Source organism: Lathyrus oleraceus, chromosome 7 (assembly GCF_024323335.1).
Source record: "Lathyrus oleraceus cultivar Zhongwan6 chromosome 7, CAAS_Psat_ZW6_1.0, whole genome shotgun sequence".
In the NCBI taxonomy this organism is placed as follows: domain Eukaryota; kingdom Viridiplantae; phylum Streptophyta; class Magnoliopsida; order Fabales; family Fabaceae; genus Lathyrus; species Lathyrus oleraceus.
The window spans coordinates 97,317,864-97,338,052 of record NC_066585.1 but is presented as its reverse complement, the minus strand read 5'-3'; the positions used below and the strand labels follow the sequence as shown (position 1 = coordinate 97,338,052).

Genomic DNA, 20,189 nt, shown 5'->3' with positions numbered 1-20,189 from the left:
TAATCTTTTTATAAGATGGTACGTAGGCAACGGGTTTATCCATCCAAACACAAAATGTAAATAAATTTGTACATTCTCTTCTCATATCTTCAATCATGTTTGCACAAACAAAATTTTCACAAAACAACAACCTTGCAACAAGTGTGAAAAGGGCTCCCTAGGAGTACCTAGGATGTTTTGGGTTCCTAACACCTTCCCATTGCATAACCAACCTCCTTACCCAGATCTCTGTTCTCTTTTACTAGTTTTTGTTAAAACTATTAGGTTTTTGTTCGCTTTCTAACCATTCCTTTGGATAAATAGAAGTGCGGTGGCGACTCGACTTGTATGATTTACCTTGGATTTAGTCAATATCTCTAACGGTAACGAATACCCCACTACAAGTGGCTAGAAGCCATGAAATCTGAAATGGATTCCATGTACACAAACCAAGTTTGGACCTTGGTAGAGCCTCCTGTAGGAGTCAACCCTATAGGATGCAAGTGGGTCTTCAAAAAGAAGACTGACATGGATGGTAAGGTACATACCTATAAGGCAAGACTGGTTGCAAAAGGATATAAACAAATTCATGGGGTTGACTATGATGAAACCTTTTCACCAGTTGCAATGCTTAAATCTGTTCGGATTTTACTTGCTATCGCTGCATATCATGATTATGAAATATGGCAGATGGATGTCAAAACTGCTTTCCTTAATGGGAATCTTCTTGAGGATGTGTACATGACACAACCTGAAGGATTTGACATACCAAAAGAAGCCCAAAAGATATGTAAGTTACAAAGGTCAATCTATGGATTTAAGCAAGCTTCCAGAAGCTGGAATCTTCGTTTTGATGAAACAATAAAACAATATGGATTCATCAAGAACGAAAATGAGCCTTGTGTCTACAAGAAGGTTAGTGGGAGAATGATCGTTTTCCTGGTATTATATGTAGATGATATATTACTCATTGGAAACGATATCACTACCCTGCAACAAGTAAAGTCTTGGTTGGGGAAATGCTTTTCTATGAAGGACCTAGGTGAAGCAGCCTATATATTAGGAATCAGAATCTATAGAGATAGATCACAAAAACTGTTTGGCCTAAGTCAGAGTACATACATAGACAAAGTGATGAGACGCTTTAATATGCATGATTCCAAGAAAGGATTCATACCTATGCAACATGGTCTGTGTCTATCAAAAACACAATCCCCTTCAACTGAGGAAGAAAGGGATCGCATGAATAAGATTCCATATGCATATGCAATAGGACCTATCATGTATGCCATGTTATGTACTCGACCAGATGTCTCGTATGCTTTAAGTGCAACGAGTAGGTACCAATTTGATCCTGGTGATGCCCATTGGGTAGCTATCAAGAATATCCTTAAGTACTTGAGAAGGACTAAGGACTCATTCTTGATATATGAAGGTCAGGAAGAGTTGGTTGTATTTGGATACACCGATGCTAGCTTCCAGACAGATAAGGATGACTTTAGATCGCAATCTGGTTACGTGTTTTGTTTAAACGGTGGCGCTGTGAGCTGGAAAAGTTCAAAGCAAGATACAGTTGCTGATTCTACAACCGAGGCCAGGTATATTGCTGCCTCAAGTGCAGCAAAGGAAGCTGTTTGGATCAAAAAGTTCATTAGTGAACTTGACATAGTTCCTAGCATTGTGGATCCCATTGGTCTCTATTGTGATAACAATGGTGCTATCGCACAAGCTAAGGAGCCTAGATCTCACCAACGATCCAAACACATACTTAGGCGTTATCACCTCATTCGAGAGATAATAGATAGAGGAGATGTGAAAATATGTAGAGTACCTACACTCGACAATATTGATGACCCACTGACAAAGCCTCTTGCGTAGCAGAAGCATGATGGCCATACTAGATCTATGGGCATTAGGGATATGCCTGATTGGCTCTAGTGCTAGTGGGAGATTGTTGGTGTAAGCCCTAGAGGCCAATACTTGTGGTACTTGTATCGAATTATTTATTAATAATAAAAGGCATTTTTCTTTATTATGTTTGTTTAATAAAGTCCCTGGAATAGATAGTCCGTTTAATGTATCAAGTATGACTTAATCATGAGATCATATTAAACATAAGGACATTATTCTTAAAGTATCAGTAGTCAAGCTTTATTGTGAAGTGGGATAACATTAAAGCATGAAGACTATTATGTTTGTAGACTGATGATCACGTCTCATGGATCATGGATAAAGAGTTATCAAGTCTTAAACATAGGTATGAATATTAAGAGTAATATTCATACTGGATTGACCGGCTATGAGAATACTATATAGAATGTTATGCAAAGTGTCATAAGTTATTCTCATGGTGATAATGGTGTATACCACTCTTCGATCTGAAACCACTATGGACCCTAGATGTAGAGTCGAGTGCTTTATTGCTGATCCAACGTTGTCCGTAACTGGATAACCATAAAGACAGTTGATGGGTACTCCACGAAGCATGCTAAGGGACATGAGTGACCTAGATGGAATTTGCCCATCCTGCGTAACAGGATAAATGTCTATGGGCCCAATATTGAACTGGACAAGGATGACACGGTCTATGCCTTGTGTTCAATATAGATATAAGGGCAAAAGGATAATTATACACATAATTATTATCACAGAAGGATTTGTCAGATCACATGACATTTTCGTGTCTTGGGTAGCAGTGATGTGTTGCTAGATACTGCTCACTGTTTATTATGTTAAATGTGTGATTTAATATAATTGCCAACGTCGTGAAAACCTACAGGGTCACACACAAAGGACGGATTGATGAGAAATAGAGTAACTAAGGAACACCGTAAGGTACGGTGCACTTAAGTGGAATACGAAATATGGTAAGGTACCACACGCTTAAGTGATTTTGGGCATATTATAAGATATAGGCCAAAATACACTTAAGTGGACTTTTTAGCTTGAAGCCCACACAAGTGGTTCTATAAATAGAACCCTTGGGTAGAAGCATTGTCACTCTTGCATTCTGTTTCTCTCTCTCTCAATCAAAGCCTTCATTCATAGCAGCTAGCACTGAGATTGAAGGAATCCGTTCGTGTGGACTGAGTAGAGACGTTGTCATCGTTCAACGTTCGTGATCGCCACAAGAGGTAACGATTCTATCACTGATCATGCCCATTCGTAAGGATCACTAAATGGAGAAATTTTTAAATTCCGCTGCGCCTTGGATGGCAATTCTCCTTCACTTTAAGCTTTTATGATCACTAAACACCTCAAATTTGGAACCAAAAAAATAATGTCTCAAAATTTTCAAAACAAAAACCACATCTGCTAACTCCAAATCATATGCAGGATAATTTCCCTCATGAATTTTTAACTGTCAAGAAGCATAAGCCACAACCTGACCATTCTGCATCAGCAACACCTAAACCCATCTTTGGTGCATCACAATACACCACAAAGGACTCACTTGGATTCGGAAAAATCAACACTGGAGCAGTCGTTAACTTCTTCTTGAGTTCAACAAAATTGTCTTCACATGCAACATCTTACACATAAGATTAACCCTTTCAAGTCAATTGAGTCAAAGGCAATGCTAACTTTGAGAAGCCTTATATAAACTTGCGATAATAACCATCTAGGCCAAGGAAACTTTGAATCTTAGTAGCAGACTTCGGAGTCACCCATTGTAAACAACATCAACCTTAGAAGAATCTCCAGAAATTCCACCACTTGAAGTCACATGGCCAATGAAACTCACTTCCTCCAACCAACACTCACACTTGGATAGCTTGGCATAAAGCTTCTTCTCTCTTGACGCCTGCAACAAAATCTTCAGACATTCAACATGTTCCTCATCAGACTTCAAATATATCAAAATGTCATCGATGAAGACCACCACGAATTCATCTAAATATGGATGAAATGTCTGATTCACGTACTCCATGAACACGCCTGACACATTATATACTCCAAACGGCATTATAGTATCCTCATAGTGGCCATATCTCATCATGAATGCTATCTTCGGAATATCACCTGGTTTAACACGAATCTGATGATAAACAAACTTCAAGTCTATCTTGCTGAAAACACAGGCACCAACCAACTGATCCATCAGATCATCAATTCTCGGAAGTGGATACTTATTATTGATAGTCACTTTATGCAACTTCCTGTAGTCAACACATAATCTCATACTTTCATCCTTATTCTTAACTAGCAACACAGTTGCACCCCACAGAGAAACACTTGGTCGAACAAACTTCTTCTCAATCAAATCTTCCAATTATTTCTTAAAGTTACCCAACTTTGAAGCTGACAATTTATAAGGAGCCATTGACACCAGACTCGTACCTGGTACTAAGTCGATGGCAAACTCTACTTCACGCTCTAGAGGCAAATCACTGATATCTTCAGGAAACACTTCAGGAAATTCACACACTCTAGGAAGATCACGAACTATTCCCTTTCCTCTAGCTTCTAACGAAGCTAACATCACAAGCACTTGTGCCATATCCTTCACGGACTCTCTCACTTGCTTAGCTAATACAAACGTCAACTTTTCACGTCCATCGAACTCAGATTCACGCTCTGGAGGAAAGTCGTAGATATCTTCAGGAAAACATCAGGAATCACACACCATTAACATAACACTAGTCGTCACATTGCTCTCTACAATCGGAGAAGCAACATCAACAATACCTGATCATTTTCCCTAAAGACTTCCTAACTTGACCGGCAAATAGGAATCTCAAATCCACAAGACCTTCAATGTTAGGAACAACACAACTTCAACATCGCCTGAGCTCTTGCAATCAACGATATACTGCACCAACTTATCAAAATAATTGGTAAACACTTGGTTTAAGAAAGGGTGATGATATCTTTTTGGAAGTTGATGAAAAGAAAAAGAGGAAAGGTGAGGGAGAAGCAAAAGAAAAAGCAAAGAAAAGTTATGGTGATGTAAAAATGATTCTGATTTTTCACATGATCCAAAGAAGTTGGGTTCTTCCCCCACTTCTTAATTGGTGTATTTTTTTTAACCAAGACCTCTCAAAATGCATTCCATGGATGCACATACGTGGAGCTGAAGAATTTTTTTTTTCATTTTCAAATGCAACAATGACATGCATATGTATATATTTAGACAAACAATAATCTTTGAAAATTTAAACAAACAATAATCTACATAAAATTTAATGACTCAAAACAAATTAAATTAACAAAATAATAAAATCTAAATATTTTTTATGATTAATTTGATAAAAAAAACAAAAATAAAAGGATAAAAAATGAATAAAAATTGGGCACAAAAATGCCAAAAAAATTGAATGTATTGAAATAATCGACGTGAAATAAACTTCTCGGAAATATACAGGTTTTGTTCAAATTTTGAAATAAAAAATGACCGGTTAAAACGCTCAGGCTGATTGAAATGCGACAAAAAAAGAAGTCGAAAAATTAAAACGAACATGTCAGGTTAAACTACACGAAACATAGATTAATAAAACTGACGTCTGCAAGCTCAATATTTATATTTTTCGCCCACTCATTCGACGTACATTTGAAAATTGATTCAACTGGTCTATCTGTAGATCCAAAAACTATTCTGAGCGACATTTTAAACAAAATCCGGAATGAAATGCAAGTTGTGATGAACAAAAAATGTAGATGTCTTGTGAATGCATTGATTTATTGATCGAATAATCGTGAATAGACAATCAGATGAAAATGAATGCCTCTTAGACAATTTTCTTTTGATTTTTAAACACAATCAAGACCCTACAGAGGTTCAAATGAAGATAACACTCTTGATTGTTGCCCTCTGGACCTCCGAAACATGATGCAATGGGAATAAACGATGCACTGAGATTGAGAAATCAAATTTTTCAACTTCTTAATTAACACATACTGAACGAAATTTATCAAGACTAGATAAAATTCTATAACTCCTGACTTTTCATTTGAATCCTAATGAATGCCTTTATCTGACGAATTGCATGACAAAATGGATTGATTATGCTATGTTGATGCAGGTGAAAAATTCAGGGTAAAATTTAGGATATGACACTCAGCCAATAGAAAATACTTCAACCAGAAGAGGGAAAGCTTCTGCACCTGGAGACCACATGTAAAAATGAAAAATAAATTTATTTTCCTAAGGAGCTCCATCATGTGGTGCATTAAATATTACCCATGCCTCTTCCCCTCCAACACCCAATCTAGCCAAAGTGATTTACATTTTGACGTCTCAGATCATCACCTCGAAACATACATGTTCCCCATCTCCTTGTCAACACCATGACCACGTAAGCGCCTTCTGTAGAGGGACTATCCCCTTGCTGAGGGACTTACCGATTTATAGAAGCTCCTTCCGCAGAGGAACTCGCCTATTAATAGAAGTGCCTTTCGCAGAGGGACTTGCCCTTCGCTAAGGGACCGACCAACTAATAGAATCCCCTTCTGTAGAGGGACTCGCTCATTGCTAAGGAACTCACCTACTAATATAACCTCCTTCTGCTAAGGGACTCACACATCGAAGGTTTTCCCCCTTAATTAAAAAATTTGTCGGTAGGGCAAGGGGCGCACTCCGGAAAATATAAAGGAGTTTTAAACACTTCGCCCTTAAGAAAAGGCCTCGTGTATGAGGGACTATGTATTGTTATATTTGTAGGGGTCCTAAATAGGGTGCCCCCGCCTCACAACTGCGTCCTCCAGGAAGAATCTACGAAATTCGCCCAAAGGCGTTCGCAAACGTGAGAGTCAAGGAAAAGAGAGTATCCCATGACTCCTTGAAGATATGTGGTCAATAATCTCGTCTAGTAAAATGGGAGCAATTAAGATCACAAAAGAGTTGGAAGCCCTAGGTCCTGAACACCTCTATAAATACTTCAGCTCTTAATGGAAAGAAATAGAATCTAAGTCATACACACTCTCGACAACTCAAATAGCATCACACTTGTTATCGTCTTAATATACAAGATCAACCTAACTTCCTGCCTTCAATCAAGCAGCGCCAGCCACTAACAAGTTCTCTCACCTCACGTGATCTGGTCCCTTGAATATTCTCAATTACCACCGTACAAGGCTTCTTGTCGTCATGAGTAAGCCCTCATCACCAAACGTGATATATATCTACTAAGAGTCTCTGCCCTTACAGGGGGAACACATACCTGCATTTTTTAATTAGTACAAGCCTAAAGGTTGTTTTAGAGAACTTTAATAAATTTTTATGAAAATAAGGGATAAAAATACATTTGACCGCTTCTAACATGGTGATAGAAGCTGAGTTGCCATAGAGTTTCTAGGATAAGGCTAGTGTCAAATCAACTTACATGATTTGCAAATACACACTCACAAGGATAAACTTCTAGACACTTATGGAGGTTTTGAGTAAGAAATCGGTAGACTACTCTAATTTGAAGGTCTTTAAAGTTTTGTCGTGTTTGCAAATCAAGTTAGTCCAACTTTAAGGTAAGGTTGTGAAATGTATCGCCAATGATTATCTAGAAGGGAGACCGATTACAAAATTGTGCAAAGTGGAATCTATAGGAGCAAAGTTCATCATAAGCAAATGTATTACTTTTGATGAAGATATTAGATAATATGACACAGAAGACTTAGTTTGAGGTGAAGGCTCCTGGTAGGGAGACTAGGGATCTGGAAAAAGTTAAGGCTTCTGATCCTAGTTTCAGTGAGAAAATTTTTACACTAACCTCTGATTATCATTTGACTTGTGATAAGATAAGGAGGAAAATTGTCCCATCTCGAGGATTCAACTATGATGACCTTGGTTGTTGTGTTTTTATAGTAGGTAAAGGATTGAAAAAACTCATAAAAGAGGACCTTCGTAAAAGCATTCAAAGGAAAGAGAGATAAAGTTTGTTGAAGAACCATATTTATGGAATTGCTAAAATACCTAAATAGAAAAATGTAGTTGAGTGCAAGTGGATGCAAGGTGGCAAGATCAATGTTTAAACTTGGTTTGAACTTGATCAAGGTTGTTCAATTTCATTCTAATTCGGAAAGTATCGTGGAAATATTTTTTAGCGTGGTTGACTTTGATAAAAAGAAAAAAGTAAATCACAATTTTCCGAATTAGAATGATATTAAATTGACTAATAATATTCTGAATAAATTTTAAAACCAATTTAGTGAAATAAGAATATAAATCATCATATCTTTGTTCAACCACGATACTACTTAACTATGTGATTCTCCTGAAATTGGTTATTTTGCTAAATTAGCATCATCATCAGCTTTACGAAAAGAAGATTCGTAACTTGTTCAGTTATGCCATGCCGCCAGAATTATTAGAACGCATGCAAATCCACGTCGTTAAAGGCTGTAAAGACTTAACAAAACAGCTGCAAGGACTACATAATTCAAGCTTTATCCCCTCTTCACGGAATCCTTTTTACCAACTTGAAGATGCAATTTGCAAAATATTCATATCTCATTCACATTCCTTTTTGGTGATATTCAAAAAGACGAAATTTCAGGAAAAGATAGAAATTAAAAGTGCATATATAATTTTGAAGTTATTAAGAGGTACTCGATTTGGCTCTAGAAAGGAAGGATTCCTGATGGTGATGGTATGGTCATGCATGGCCCCAAAGATCAAAGCAAGGATATTTTGTTTTTATCTGGTGGGCCTATGTTTTCAGTCTACAACAAAAACATCCTTTTAAATTTGAAGCGTTAATTTTGTCTTCGTGTGTTGAATGAGAATGAAGAATAAGAATAAGAATATGGATTTGATTTTTGATTTTTTGGTTTTTATTCGTTTTGTTATTCTTTGTTTATTATTGTTTGCACCTTTTGTGGATGGAGAAGAGACGACGGCCTTCCATATTCCTTATCCCAACCACATGCGATAAGACACAGCTTCTTGTTGCATTTGATGTATTATTTCCCCACTTGACAATAAGTTTTCGATAGGAATTGGTAGATTTAACCGAAAATAGATGAGTTTATATTTGATATGTATTATTACATTTGATTCACATATTTTTGTAAATAGTAATTTGTATAAAAATATGTCTTGACTAATGGTAAAACATCATGTCTATGCTTTTCTCTATTCTTCCTCGTGTGTATCGTATAGAAAGATGTGTGTTTGTTTTATGCATTTATTAAAAGATTTATGGATTTATTTCATTTAGAGTTATCTTCAGATTTTGCAAAAGATTTCATTTGGAAAAGATTTTATAATCTAAATCAATTTAGAAAATATTTAATTAAAACAAATCACATGATAATTTTGGATTTAGTTGAGTTTTGAGTAAATTCTATTGAGTTTTTTTTTGGTGGAATCATATTTTTTATATAAAGGCATGGCTCCCCTGATATGAAGACCCTCTTTTTGAAGTAAGAAATTGTGTGTCGCATTCGAGTTTTGTTGAGTATGTGTTTTGTGTAATATTATATTCTAGTTAATCTTTTATACTTAAGAAATATATAGTATTTGTCTGTAATCGTGATATTTGTCATCTTTCAAATAATTGGTTCTTATAAACATTTGAGAAAATGTTTAAGTGAAAATGAGGGAATCTCAAATTCAGAGGAATCTGAGTTGAAATTCACTGCTAGTATTAGGAAAAAGGCATTGAACTGAAGAAGTTAAGATGAAATCGTCGTGTACTATTGACTACTTGTAGTTAGTGAGTTTTCTTTCTTAAGGACTACATTCATCTAAATGTAAGTGTTTATTGCACCGAACTAGGTTACCAATTCTTTGTGTCTTCTTTTTATTTATTGTTGTATGGTTCATTAAATAATTCATATCATCTTCTTTCACACAATGTTTAAAATATTGGGTGAAACATCGTGTTGTTGATCAAATAAAATTTTAATTGGCATCAGAGCAGACACCCTATTCTCGTGGGGTATGTTCTAGAGTATCTATTTTTATTCTATTTAAGATGGACAATACCAAAAAAGAAGGATCTGTTAATCGTACACCGATTCTTGATGGTACTAATTATGACTACCGGAACGCTCGCTTGGTCAAGTCCATGTATAGCAAGACTTGGAAAATACAATCAACAATAGAATTCAAAAGGCAGTAACTTTCAAGTGTCGAGGAAAAGATGGTGAAAGACAAAACTTTAACTATCCTAACAAATCCAAAGGGATACAATATCATGAATATGAAGGATTTGGACATATTCAAGTTGAATGCCCAAATTTCTTGAGGAAAAAAAGAAAAAGTTACATTGCCACTTTCTATGATGATAAGTCAGACGAAGAAAGTAAGTCAAATCAACTAAACAATGTTATGGTGTTTACTACTCGTGTCAAAGAGAGCTCAAATTTTGAGTTACTCAATAATGATGTTTTCCCTGATAATAATGAGAATGTCAGTGACGATGATCTATCTAACGATGCTCTTGTTGAATCCTATAAGACTCCTTATGTTAAAAGTGGATTGAAGAATCCCAAATTGTTGAAGGGAGGAAGGAAAGGATTGAAGTCCATCTTCAAGACAACAATCACCGCATGTTCATTATTGATGAATTAAAGAAATAAGTTAGGCATCTCAACTCTGAACTTGATAGAATGACCAAATATGTTTGCATGCTGAATTATGGAGCCAATAATCTTGATGCCATCTTAGGTATGGTAAAACCTATAAAGGCTTCCCAGAGTCATGGATACAAGTGAAAATACTTTGTCGTAGTGAATTCTCACATGACAAAAGTACTCCCAAGTGAATCCAGTATGGGTGTGGGTCTCGTGCCAACCCAACGAGCGAAACGAGGGTCAACACGACTATTCACGAGTCTATCTTGTGTGTATACTCAAGCTCGGGTGTAGAGCTTCTCTCAAGTAACATCATCCCAATCCAACAACAGCAAAATATAAATATCTAGAATGGGTTAAAATATGAATATCTAAAGCAATAAAATAAATACAATAAACAAACATGATGATAAAAGCAGGTAAAACATGAAAATAAACACCCAAGCAAACAAAAAAGCAATCAAAACTAGGCTCGACTCCTTCTTGCAACTAGTTGCAATCCCCAACAGAGTCGTCAGCTGAGGCTAGTAGAAATATACCCTAATGCATCACACGCTCGAAGATATAAGAGAGTCACCACCAAAATTTATTTATCCCAAAAGAGGGAAGGGAAAATATCGATAAAACTCAAGTGAAAAGAGAAACGGGTAAGGAAGTTGGTTATGCAAGGGGAAGGTATTAGCACCTCTCACATCCATGGTACTCTATGGGAACCGTTTTGATTCCTCTTGGCTTGGATAGGTGTTACTATCTTCGTGTACCGGCAAAACCGAAAATGGGTTAGGGAAAGAGTGCTGGAAGAGGATTGGGACCCTCATGCCTACGTATTCTCATAGTGCAATGAGAAAGTCAGAGCCTCGTAGTTCGTGGAACCAGAGAAAGAAATGGGGGAAAAGCAAGAAAAGTGTTCGCCAAAGATTCTCATCCTCTCGCCTACGTATCCTCATAGTGCATTGAGAAATTCAGAGTTTCCTATTTTGTAGGACTAAGACTGAAAGAAAGATATGATCAGGGGTGGTGTTTAAACCAGAAAAGGGTAGAAACTGGCTAAAGCGGTGTCTAAACGAAAGGAGAATGATTGTGGTGTTTAAACCAGAGGTTAAGAAAAAAGGATGGTTTTTAAACCAAAGGAGTGGTGTTTAAAACAAAGGTCAGTGTTTAAACTGTAAAAGAAGTAAAAGTGGTGTTTAAACCAATGGTCGGTTTTTAAACCGGAAAAGAAGTAAAAGATGGTGTTTAAACCAAAAGAGTGGTATGTAAACCAAGGGTCAGTGTTTAAATCGGAAAAGAAGTAAAAGGTGGTGTTTAAACCAAAATAGTGGTGTTTAAACCAAGGGTCGATGTTTAAACCGGAAAAGAAGCAAAAGGTCGTGTTTAAACCAAAAGAGTGGTGTTTAAACCAAATGTTGGTGTTTAAATCGACAAAGAAGCAAAAGGCGGTGTATAAACCAAAGGTCGGTCTTTAAACCGGAAAAGAAGCAAAAAGGTGGTGTTTAAACCAAAAAGAGTGGTGTTTAAATCAAGGCTCAATGTTTAAATCAGAAAAGAAGAAAAAAAGTGGTGTTTAAACAAAAAGAGTGGTGTTTAAACCAAGGGTCGATGTTTAAACCGGAAAAGAAGCAAAAGATGGTGTTTAAACCAAAAGAGTGGTGTTTAAACCCAGGGTCGGTGTTTAAACCAGAAAAGAAGAAAAAGGTGGTGTTTAAACCAAGGGTCTGTGTTTAAACCGAAAAAGAAGCAAAAGGCGGTGTTTAAACCAAAATAGTGGTGTTTAAACCGGAAAAGAAGCAAAAAGGTGATGTTTAAAAAAGAGTGGTGTTTAAACCAAGGGTCGGTGTTTAAACCGAAAAAGAAGCAAAAAAATGGTGCTTAAACCAAAAGAGTGGTGTTTAAACCAAGGGTCGGTGTTTAAACCGGAAAAGAAGCAAAAGGTGGTGTTTAAATTGGAAAAGAAGCAAAAGGTGGTGCTTAAACCAAAAGAGTGGTGTTTAAACCAAGGGTCGGTGTTTAAATCGGAAAAGAAGCAAAAGATGGTGTTTAAACCAAAAGAGTGGTGTTTAAACCAAGGGTCTTAAGATGGTGTTAAAACCACAAGAAACTTGAAAGGAGAGCCACAAGGCTAGCTGCTGACTTGATAGTGAATTGACTGGAATTGCACTAAAGTATATGAATATAGGTGAATACTCTAAGCAACTGGGTTATTCATCCTGTACCCAAAATATTCAGAATGAGGATGGGAATGCTCCCTCTCACCCCCTTCTCAATTGCTTAAGGCTCATGACATGCAATCCTTGTCAATGTCTAACAAGTTTTTGAAATAGGTTCTCAGGGATGCTATGTGGGGGATGAGGCACACGGATGATGCCTTGACTTGAGCCTGAGGCTTTGTACTTGTTAGAAAGCTTGAGCTCGGAAGTAACAGAGGAAGGTCCCATCAAGTGACCAAGAGACTTATGGTCACTTGACAAAGACAAAGGGAATGCGTGCAAAGTCAAAGGATCTAGTTGATGAAATAGAATTTGATCAAGCTAAATCAAAGGGAATGAGATGGATAAAACACACGATGCATGATGATACATAGACTAACCTAGGATCTCATTGTTAGGTAGCCCAAGAGTAAGGCATGTGGGTTCAAAAGTGTACTAAGCCTAGGTCTCATTGTTAGGTAGCCCAAGAATAAGTAATGTGTGTGCTAATGTGTGTTAACCTAAACAAATGAATATGATAAGTAGGGGTATAAGGCAATGAACAAAAAACAAGATGACCATATCACAAGTCCAAGAGATCAACAGATGAACAAGGTGTAAGTGATCAAGAGGTCAATGAGTCCAAGGTCACTCCAAATCAAGCATAGGTCTAAGTCCTAAGTCCATAGTATTCAACATCACTCCAAGTCAAGCATGGGTCTTAAGGATCAAGTCTATCCATTTTATTATGATTTGATTCATTGTGATTGTCAAGCAAACCAAACACAAGATAAGAAGCATAAGATGAACAAGACAAGATGAATAATGTATGAAGTGAGATGATGAATAATGAGACATAAAAGCAAATTGCAAGAATATAAATTGCAAGAATGTAAAGTGTTAGAGGTTAGAAGTTAGATGTTATGTGTTAGATGTTAGAAGGCAAATTCAAATCATCACATTAGGATCATCTACAACAAGTCAAAGGACTCAAACATATGTTACACCAAGGGATAACCTATCACTAACTCAAAGTGTCAAAAATATGATCAAGCGATCATCTATCAACATATTGAATTAGAGAAGATTGAATCAACCATGGGACCATCTATCAATGATTCGAAATGTTAAAGATCTCATCAACTAAGCAATCACTCAAGTGAAAACAACAAGATGAACCAGATTGAATTAAAAATATTTTAAAAGGATTTAAAATGTAAATTATAAGGAAAATTCAAAACAAATGGTAAAATGCAAAAGAAATGGTTGAGAAAATTATGAGAAGTCGGAAATATTACAAGTAATCAAATCTCAAAAGTTGGATGCAAAAATATTTAAAAATGGTTGAAAATAAAATAAAAAAGAAATTAAAAATAAAAATGAGAGTAAAATAGTAATTAAATGCAAAAATGATTTTAAAAATTAGGAAAAAAATATATGAGTTACAGAATATTTTTAGGGATTTTCTGTAAAAAAAAATTGGATCAAAATGAATTAAGGACTAATTCAAATTAAATCAGAAAATAAAAGGAAAAAGAGAAAATGAAAATAAAAATAAAATAAAAATAAAATGTTTGAATTATGGCGCCAACGACTAGTTTTGAAAACGCGCACAGGCTTCATCTTCAACCTTGAATTGATCTCTGCAAACTCCATGAACTCGTGTTTTCAGCATGATTCAAGCATGAATTAATATCCCTAACACATCATTGTTCATGTCTCTTTAATTCATAGCCATTGATTGGCTCTGAGCAAAGAGAATTCTCTCAAGAACACGAAGAATCCTAGTTCTTCAAAGTAAAATTAAATGATGGATACGCAATATAAATTCCAGGTAGTTAAGGGCTTTTGATAAGGGGAACCTTACAAAGAGAGTGGTAACTTATTTGCTCAGGGATTTAACTTGTACCTACCTTTCCAATTGAAGCCTCGAAGGTCAAAAATGGCAGAAATGGGAAGCACGATGCAAGAGGTTTCAAGGCAAAGTGATGATGCAATTAGCTTCAAATGATGCCGATGAAGCTTTCTGGGCAAAAATTAAGGTTGAAAGAGCTTGAATCGAGGAAACCACAAACTGGTTTTGGAGTGATATCGGGTTCAAGTGAGACAGGGTTTTTCTGGCTTTTCAAGCTTGCAAATGAAGGCAAATCACTCCCCTGTTTATAGGAAATGTAATGGGAAGCACACACATGTCAAACAAATCTCAAATCGTGTGAGCTATGGTTGAAAATTTGTCAAATGGTGATCGTGTGAAAACGGGTGAGCAAAGCATGAGTTGTTGATGAAATATGGTCGTTTTCAGCTTATTTTCACGGTTTTGGTGTCACGAGTAAGTTGCACATGTGCAAGTGGTCCCAAAATGAAAAATGACCTATAATTTCAAAATTTGGGCTTCGTACAAAACAAAGTTCACGGCACCATGTTTGAAGTTAGGCCAAATGAAATTCCCTCGTCCGTTTTTTAGTTTGCTTCATGCATTTTGGTCACTTCATTGCAAGGAATTTAGTGCAAAAGGAATCAAATTCAGAGGAGCTTTGAGATGAAAATGGCATGGTGGTAAAGTTGAGGTCGTGGCAAGGTTCCTTGGTCAGGCATTAGGTCAAGCAGCTTCTTGCATATTTGGGCAATTTGGGACCTCACGTTCATGCTTGAATAACTTTTGATTCCTTCGTGCATTTTGAACCAAAATTGGGTCAAATGAACTTTGACATAAGCTTAACAAAAGTAAAAAGAAATGAAATCAAAAGGATGCTTGAGCGGAAAATGGTATGGCTGCTAAGTGGGGGTCATGACAAGGTTTTTGACCAATTTGGCAACTTTGACCTTTCCAAAATTGAGGTCCCTAGGGGTTGAGTTTATGCTTGGGCCTTGAAGAAAAGTTGTATAGGAACTCATGATGAGAATTTGGCTCAAAGAAACTTGTCAATTGGTTGAAATGTGAAGAAGTTATGGGGTTTGGACCAAAACTAAACCATACTTGCAAATTAGGTCAAACCAAACTTGTGCCAACTTGTGCAATCTTGAAGTTCTCTTGCATCCCAAGATAAAATGATGATTTAATGAGCATCCCTTTAAGATAACTTGATTAGTGCTTGAATGATATTGAGGATAGCTTTAAGATTGAGTGAAATGGTATGGAAATAAACACATGAACCACCCTTGAATCAATGAACCACCCTTGCATATTTCTTGACCAAAATGACCTTTGTTTTGTCTTGAATTGAGGCATGATCATATATTTTAACTAAGGAACAAAAAAGTACCATCTATTGTTGATGATTTGGTTAGTTGATGAGTAAATCAAAGTGAAAGAAAACCCTAATGTTAAGATCAAACAAAGAATGTGGCCATGCTTGTGAGCCAATGACCAAATGTAAAAGGTCATGCTAAAGTTATGATAATGCATGATATGATTCCATATATGCAAATGAAACTAAGAAAAAGGTAGGAAAAAGGAGGGTAAATTTTAGGGTATGACACCATGATTTGGAGTTATTAGTTGTGGTATTTGTACTTAAAGTTTAGAGACATTATCTATTTGGATCTATGTTTGAAGTGTTCAGCGATCATACGAGTTTGAAATGCTTACTTTATTAGAAGGAGATGAATATGAGGCAGGGGAGATGGCTTGAATTTCTGAAGGATTACGATTTTTGTTTGAATTACCATCCTAGTAAACCTAATGTGATAGTAAATGCTTTGAGTAGGAAATCCTTGCACATTTCGACACTTATAGTCCGAGAACTAGATTTGATTGAACAGTTCTAAGATCTTAGTTTGGTATGTGAGATGAATCCTAATATTTTAAAGTTGGGTATGCTGAAGTTGAATAGTTGTATTCTTGAAGATATTAGAGAAGGTCATAAAGTCGACTTGGGATTGATTGACCGGTTGGTATTGATCAATCAAGGTAAAGATGTAGTTTTCAGAATTGATGAGAAAAAGGTATGAAATCTTATACTTCAAACAGAAGGATGATGAGTCTTTGGGGGATACCTACAAAAGATTCAAAAGGGTCCTGGTAGTTTGCCCACCTTATAATATGGATCAAATTGAACAAATGCAGATGTTTTCCAATAAAGATAAAACAGTTGATTGATACAACAGTCGATGGCTCAACAAATTTGTCAACAGCCACCGGTATTAAAAGGATCATTAAAGCGATAGTCGCAAATGACCATCTGGAATTATATGATAGGTGTACAAGCAAAACTAAAGGAGTCATTGATCTGAAACTGGAAGTTAGTAAAATCCGTTTGGAAGATATAGTCGCTGCTGAAGTAGAAAAGAAATTGAAAGCAATGAATATAGGTACTCAACAAGTAGCTCAAATTCAACCTGCTCAGACCATCACTTGTGAAATCTTTAATGGACCTCACCACACTGTGTATTTCTTTGCAACCCCTCAACAAATTAAAGAGATAAAATTTTTGAAGCAGAATAACCCCTACTCCAACACTTACAATCCAGGTTGGAAGAATCATCCAAACTTCTCTTGGAAAGATTAGAAAGGGAATGTTCCACAACAGGGTCAAGGACAATATCAGACTCAATATCAACAACAAGCTCCAAAGAAAGCAGATTGGGAGATTGCGATTGAAAACATGACCACTTAATGTCTGCAATTCCAAGAAGAGAATAGAAACAATTATAAAAACAACACCGCCTCTATAAAAAATCTTGAAGTTCAGCTGGGTCAAATAGCACAACAAATAGCAAGTTCTCAAACACCAGGTTCCTTACTAAGTAGAACAGTTCAAAATCCAAGAGATCAGGAGAATGTTAATACCGTCACGACGAAAAAGAAAAGGGCCGCTAAAAAGGAAAAAGTTATACCACCTGAAAAGCCAACTGAGGAGAAAAATAAAAAGGATACTAAAACGGTGATTAAGTTACCCTACCCTCAGAGAGTGACAAAGAAGGAACCAAGCAAGTCAGACTATGAGAAATTCATGACAATGTTTAAAAAGGTAGAGGGTCATGTGTCTTTGTTTGAAGCACTCGAGAGAATGCCCATGTATAATGGAAAAGAGGTAATTTTCGAGAAGAAACCAAAAGCAGAAGAACTGGTAGCCTTGAGGGAAAAGAGTAGTGTAAATTCACTAGAGCAGAAAATTCTAAACAAACAGAAGGATCCTGGAACGGTAACAATATCATGCACAATTAAAGAAAGAACCTTCAAAAGGGTACTAATTGATTCTGGAGCTAGTGTGAGTCTAATGCCATTATCAATCTATCACATGTTGGGTATTAAAAATGTCAGTGATACAAAGACAAATCTGAAGTTTACAGATCACTCGAGAAAGGATGGATATGGTATAGAAGAATACGTACTGGTAACAATAGAGGACTTGAGTTTTCATATTGATTTTGTGATCCTAGACATACCTGAAGATGAAGAGACACCCATCATTCTAGGTCGACCTTTCATGCAGACAAGTCGATGCAATCTCGACATGGACCAGGGCACGTTAACCTTAAAAGTTTACGATAAAGAAATAACATTGAATTTTGTGGAATACCAGGAGCTAGAGGTAGAAATAGAACATCACTATCAAGTAGGCTTGATCAAGATAGAGGCGAGAAGGCAAATTAACATACCAACATCAGAGAAAGATACAAGAAGACACTCTTAAGTCTCACCACTTCCATTAGCAACCCCGAATGGAAACACTCCTATTTCCATTCCAAAAGTCATGATAAAGAAGAAAAAAAACACAAGGTAAGGATATGGAAGGTAGAAAGAACTTGTGGTACAACGGAATTCGTACCTATGAAAAAGACGGCTTCCTAGTTTTGGAAAAGAAGTGCAACATGGTGTGGAGGCTGAAGTACCCCCCATAACAAGGGGAATTAACCGTCGAGCCATACGATGTTAAACGATGCGCTTCGTGGAAGGCAACCCACACGTTTTTATTTCTAACTATTGTGTGTGTTTGTTTGTTCTTTGAGGTGCACAATGCTTTGCATTTCAAGGAGAATGTACTTAAATAAATATTGAAGTTGTATTGGAAAGAAGCACCATATATGAGAATAAGAAAAATGGAAAAGGCTGAAAATCAAGCATAACAGCAGTCTAACACGATTGCCCGTGTCGGATGACACGGCCCGTGTCAAGGCCATGAAAAAAGTCTGAAAAGTGAGCATAAGCAATAGCCTAACACAGCCCTTGTTAGGAGCACTAAAGACAGAGGGAGATTGCATCTTGGTAGTGGCCTGACACGGCCCGTGTGAGGAAAATTCAATGCCACGCCTAACTAAGAGAAGAGACAGTGGCCTGACACGGCTGCCCGTGTCAGCTGACACGACCCGTGTCAGGCATGCGGATTTGAAATTTTTTTGAGAAATTTTGAATTTCGTGTGGGCTCACCCATCATTACTACCCACTAACCACTTAATACAACCACTTTATCCTTCCCCAAAATTCTGATTTCACTAATCTCCACTCATTACCTCTCACTATTTCATCTTCTCCAACCTCTCCCTCTCTCTAAAAACCCTCATCCTCCATTAAAACTTCACTCTTAAACTCCCACTTTTACCACAACCACAAACCCAAATCACAAACTCCTTTTGCGAATCCTTCTCCATTTTCCGCCCTCATCCTAACCACGGATTCCGTTTTCTCTAATTCCTATTTCAAATATCTCGACATTTTTGTAGGTACGAAAATTCCCCCAAGAAGGATTTTGCAAGGGAAGCAACAGATGGTCGAGATCTCAAGGCCACGAAAAAGAACCAATCGAAACCCGAATCCGCATAACATTGTCTTCGACAATCCTGAGTAGGAGCAACGGTACAAGTTCATAGAAAGCGGAAGCTTAAACCCTTAATGCTTTAGGCGTAAAAATTGAAATTGACAGAATGTTCCATATACTAGGGATGTTGGAATTCATGAGCCTCGAAGCGCCGACCTATGAGCGCATCAAACTCGAATTCTTGACCACACTCAAATTCCAACTAGAAAAGATGTGGATTAACACGACAAGTGTAACACCCCAAAATTTACCCTTCATTTTTCCTGGAAGCATGTGATTATGTTTTACACTTCATTAGCATCATATTAGGTCATACTCATTGCATACTGCATTAGTGACATGGAGATCAGGTTTTAATCCATCACTCCTTAACAGAAGGAGCCCACACAAAACAAGATTGAGAATTGGACTTCATTTTCTAAGTATACAAGTCTCAAGGGTCCCAGGGGGGTCCAAGTATCTTATTATGGTCCTCAGCTCATCAGTGAAGGATTCAAAGCTATCAGAGTGTTCATCTGGATTTAATCAGAAATTAGGGTTTCATGGCTACCTGCAACAGGCAATGTTTGGTTGGAAATAGAGGAGCTCATCCATGTCATTATTAGAGAGGCATCTTGGCCTAGGAAGATTCACAATTATCTCAGAAAGATCCATTGGCAATCAGTGCAATCAGTTCCTGATCATTTTTCCCTAAAACTAGGGTTTGGTATAAAATCAGTTTATTTCTGATTCCTTGGGTGAAACTCTTTTCCAT

At 36.8% G+C, this 20,189-nt stretch overlaps 1 protein-coding gene across 1 annotated transcript; it reads left to right on the top strand.

Moving 5' to 3' along the window:
• The first annotated feature begins 10,246 nt into the window (after positions 1-10,246).
• Positions 10,247-18,313, top strand: LOC127102218 (uncharacterized). Its single transcript, XM_051039619.1, has 3 exons — positions 10,247-10,440; positions 16,876-16,988; positions 17,313-18,313. The coding sequence occupies exons 1-3, from the start codon at positions 10,247-10,249 to the stop codon at positions 18,311-18,313; spliced, it is 1,308 nt and encodes a 435-aa protein (XP_050895576.1).
• The last annotated feature ends 1,876 nt before the right edge of the window (positions 18,314-20,189 follow it).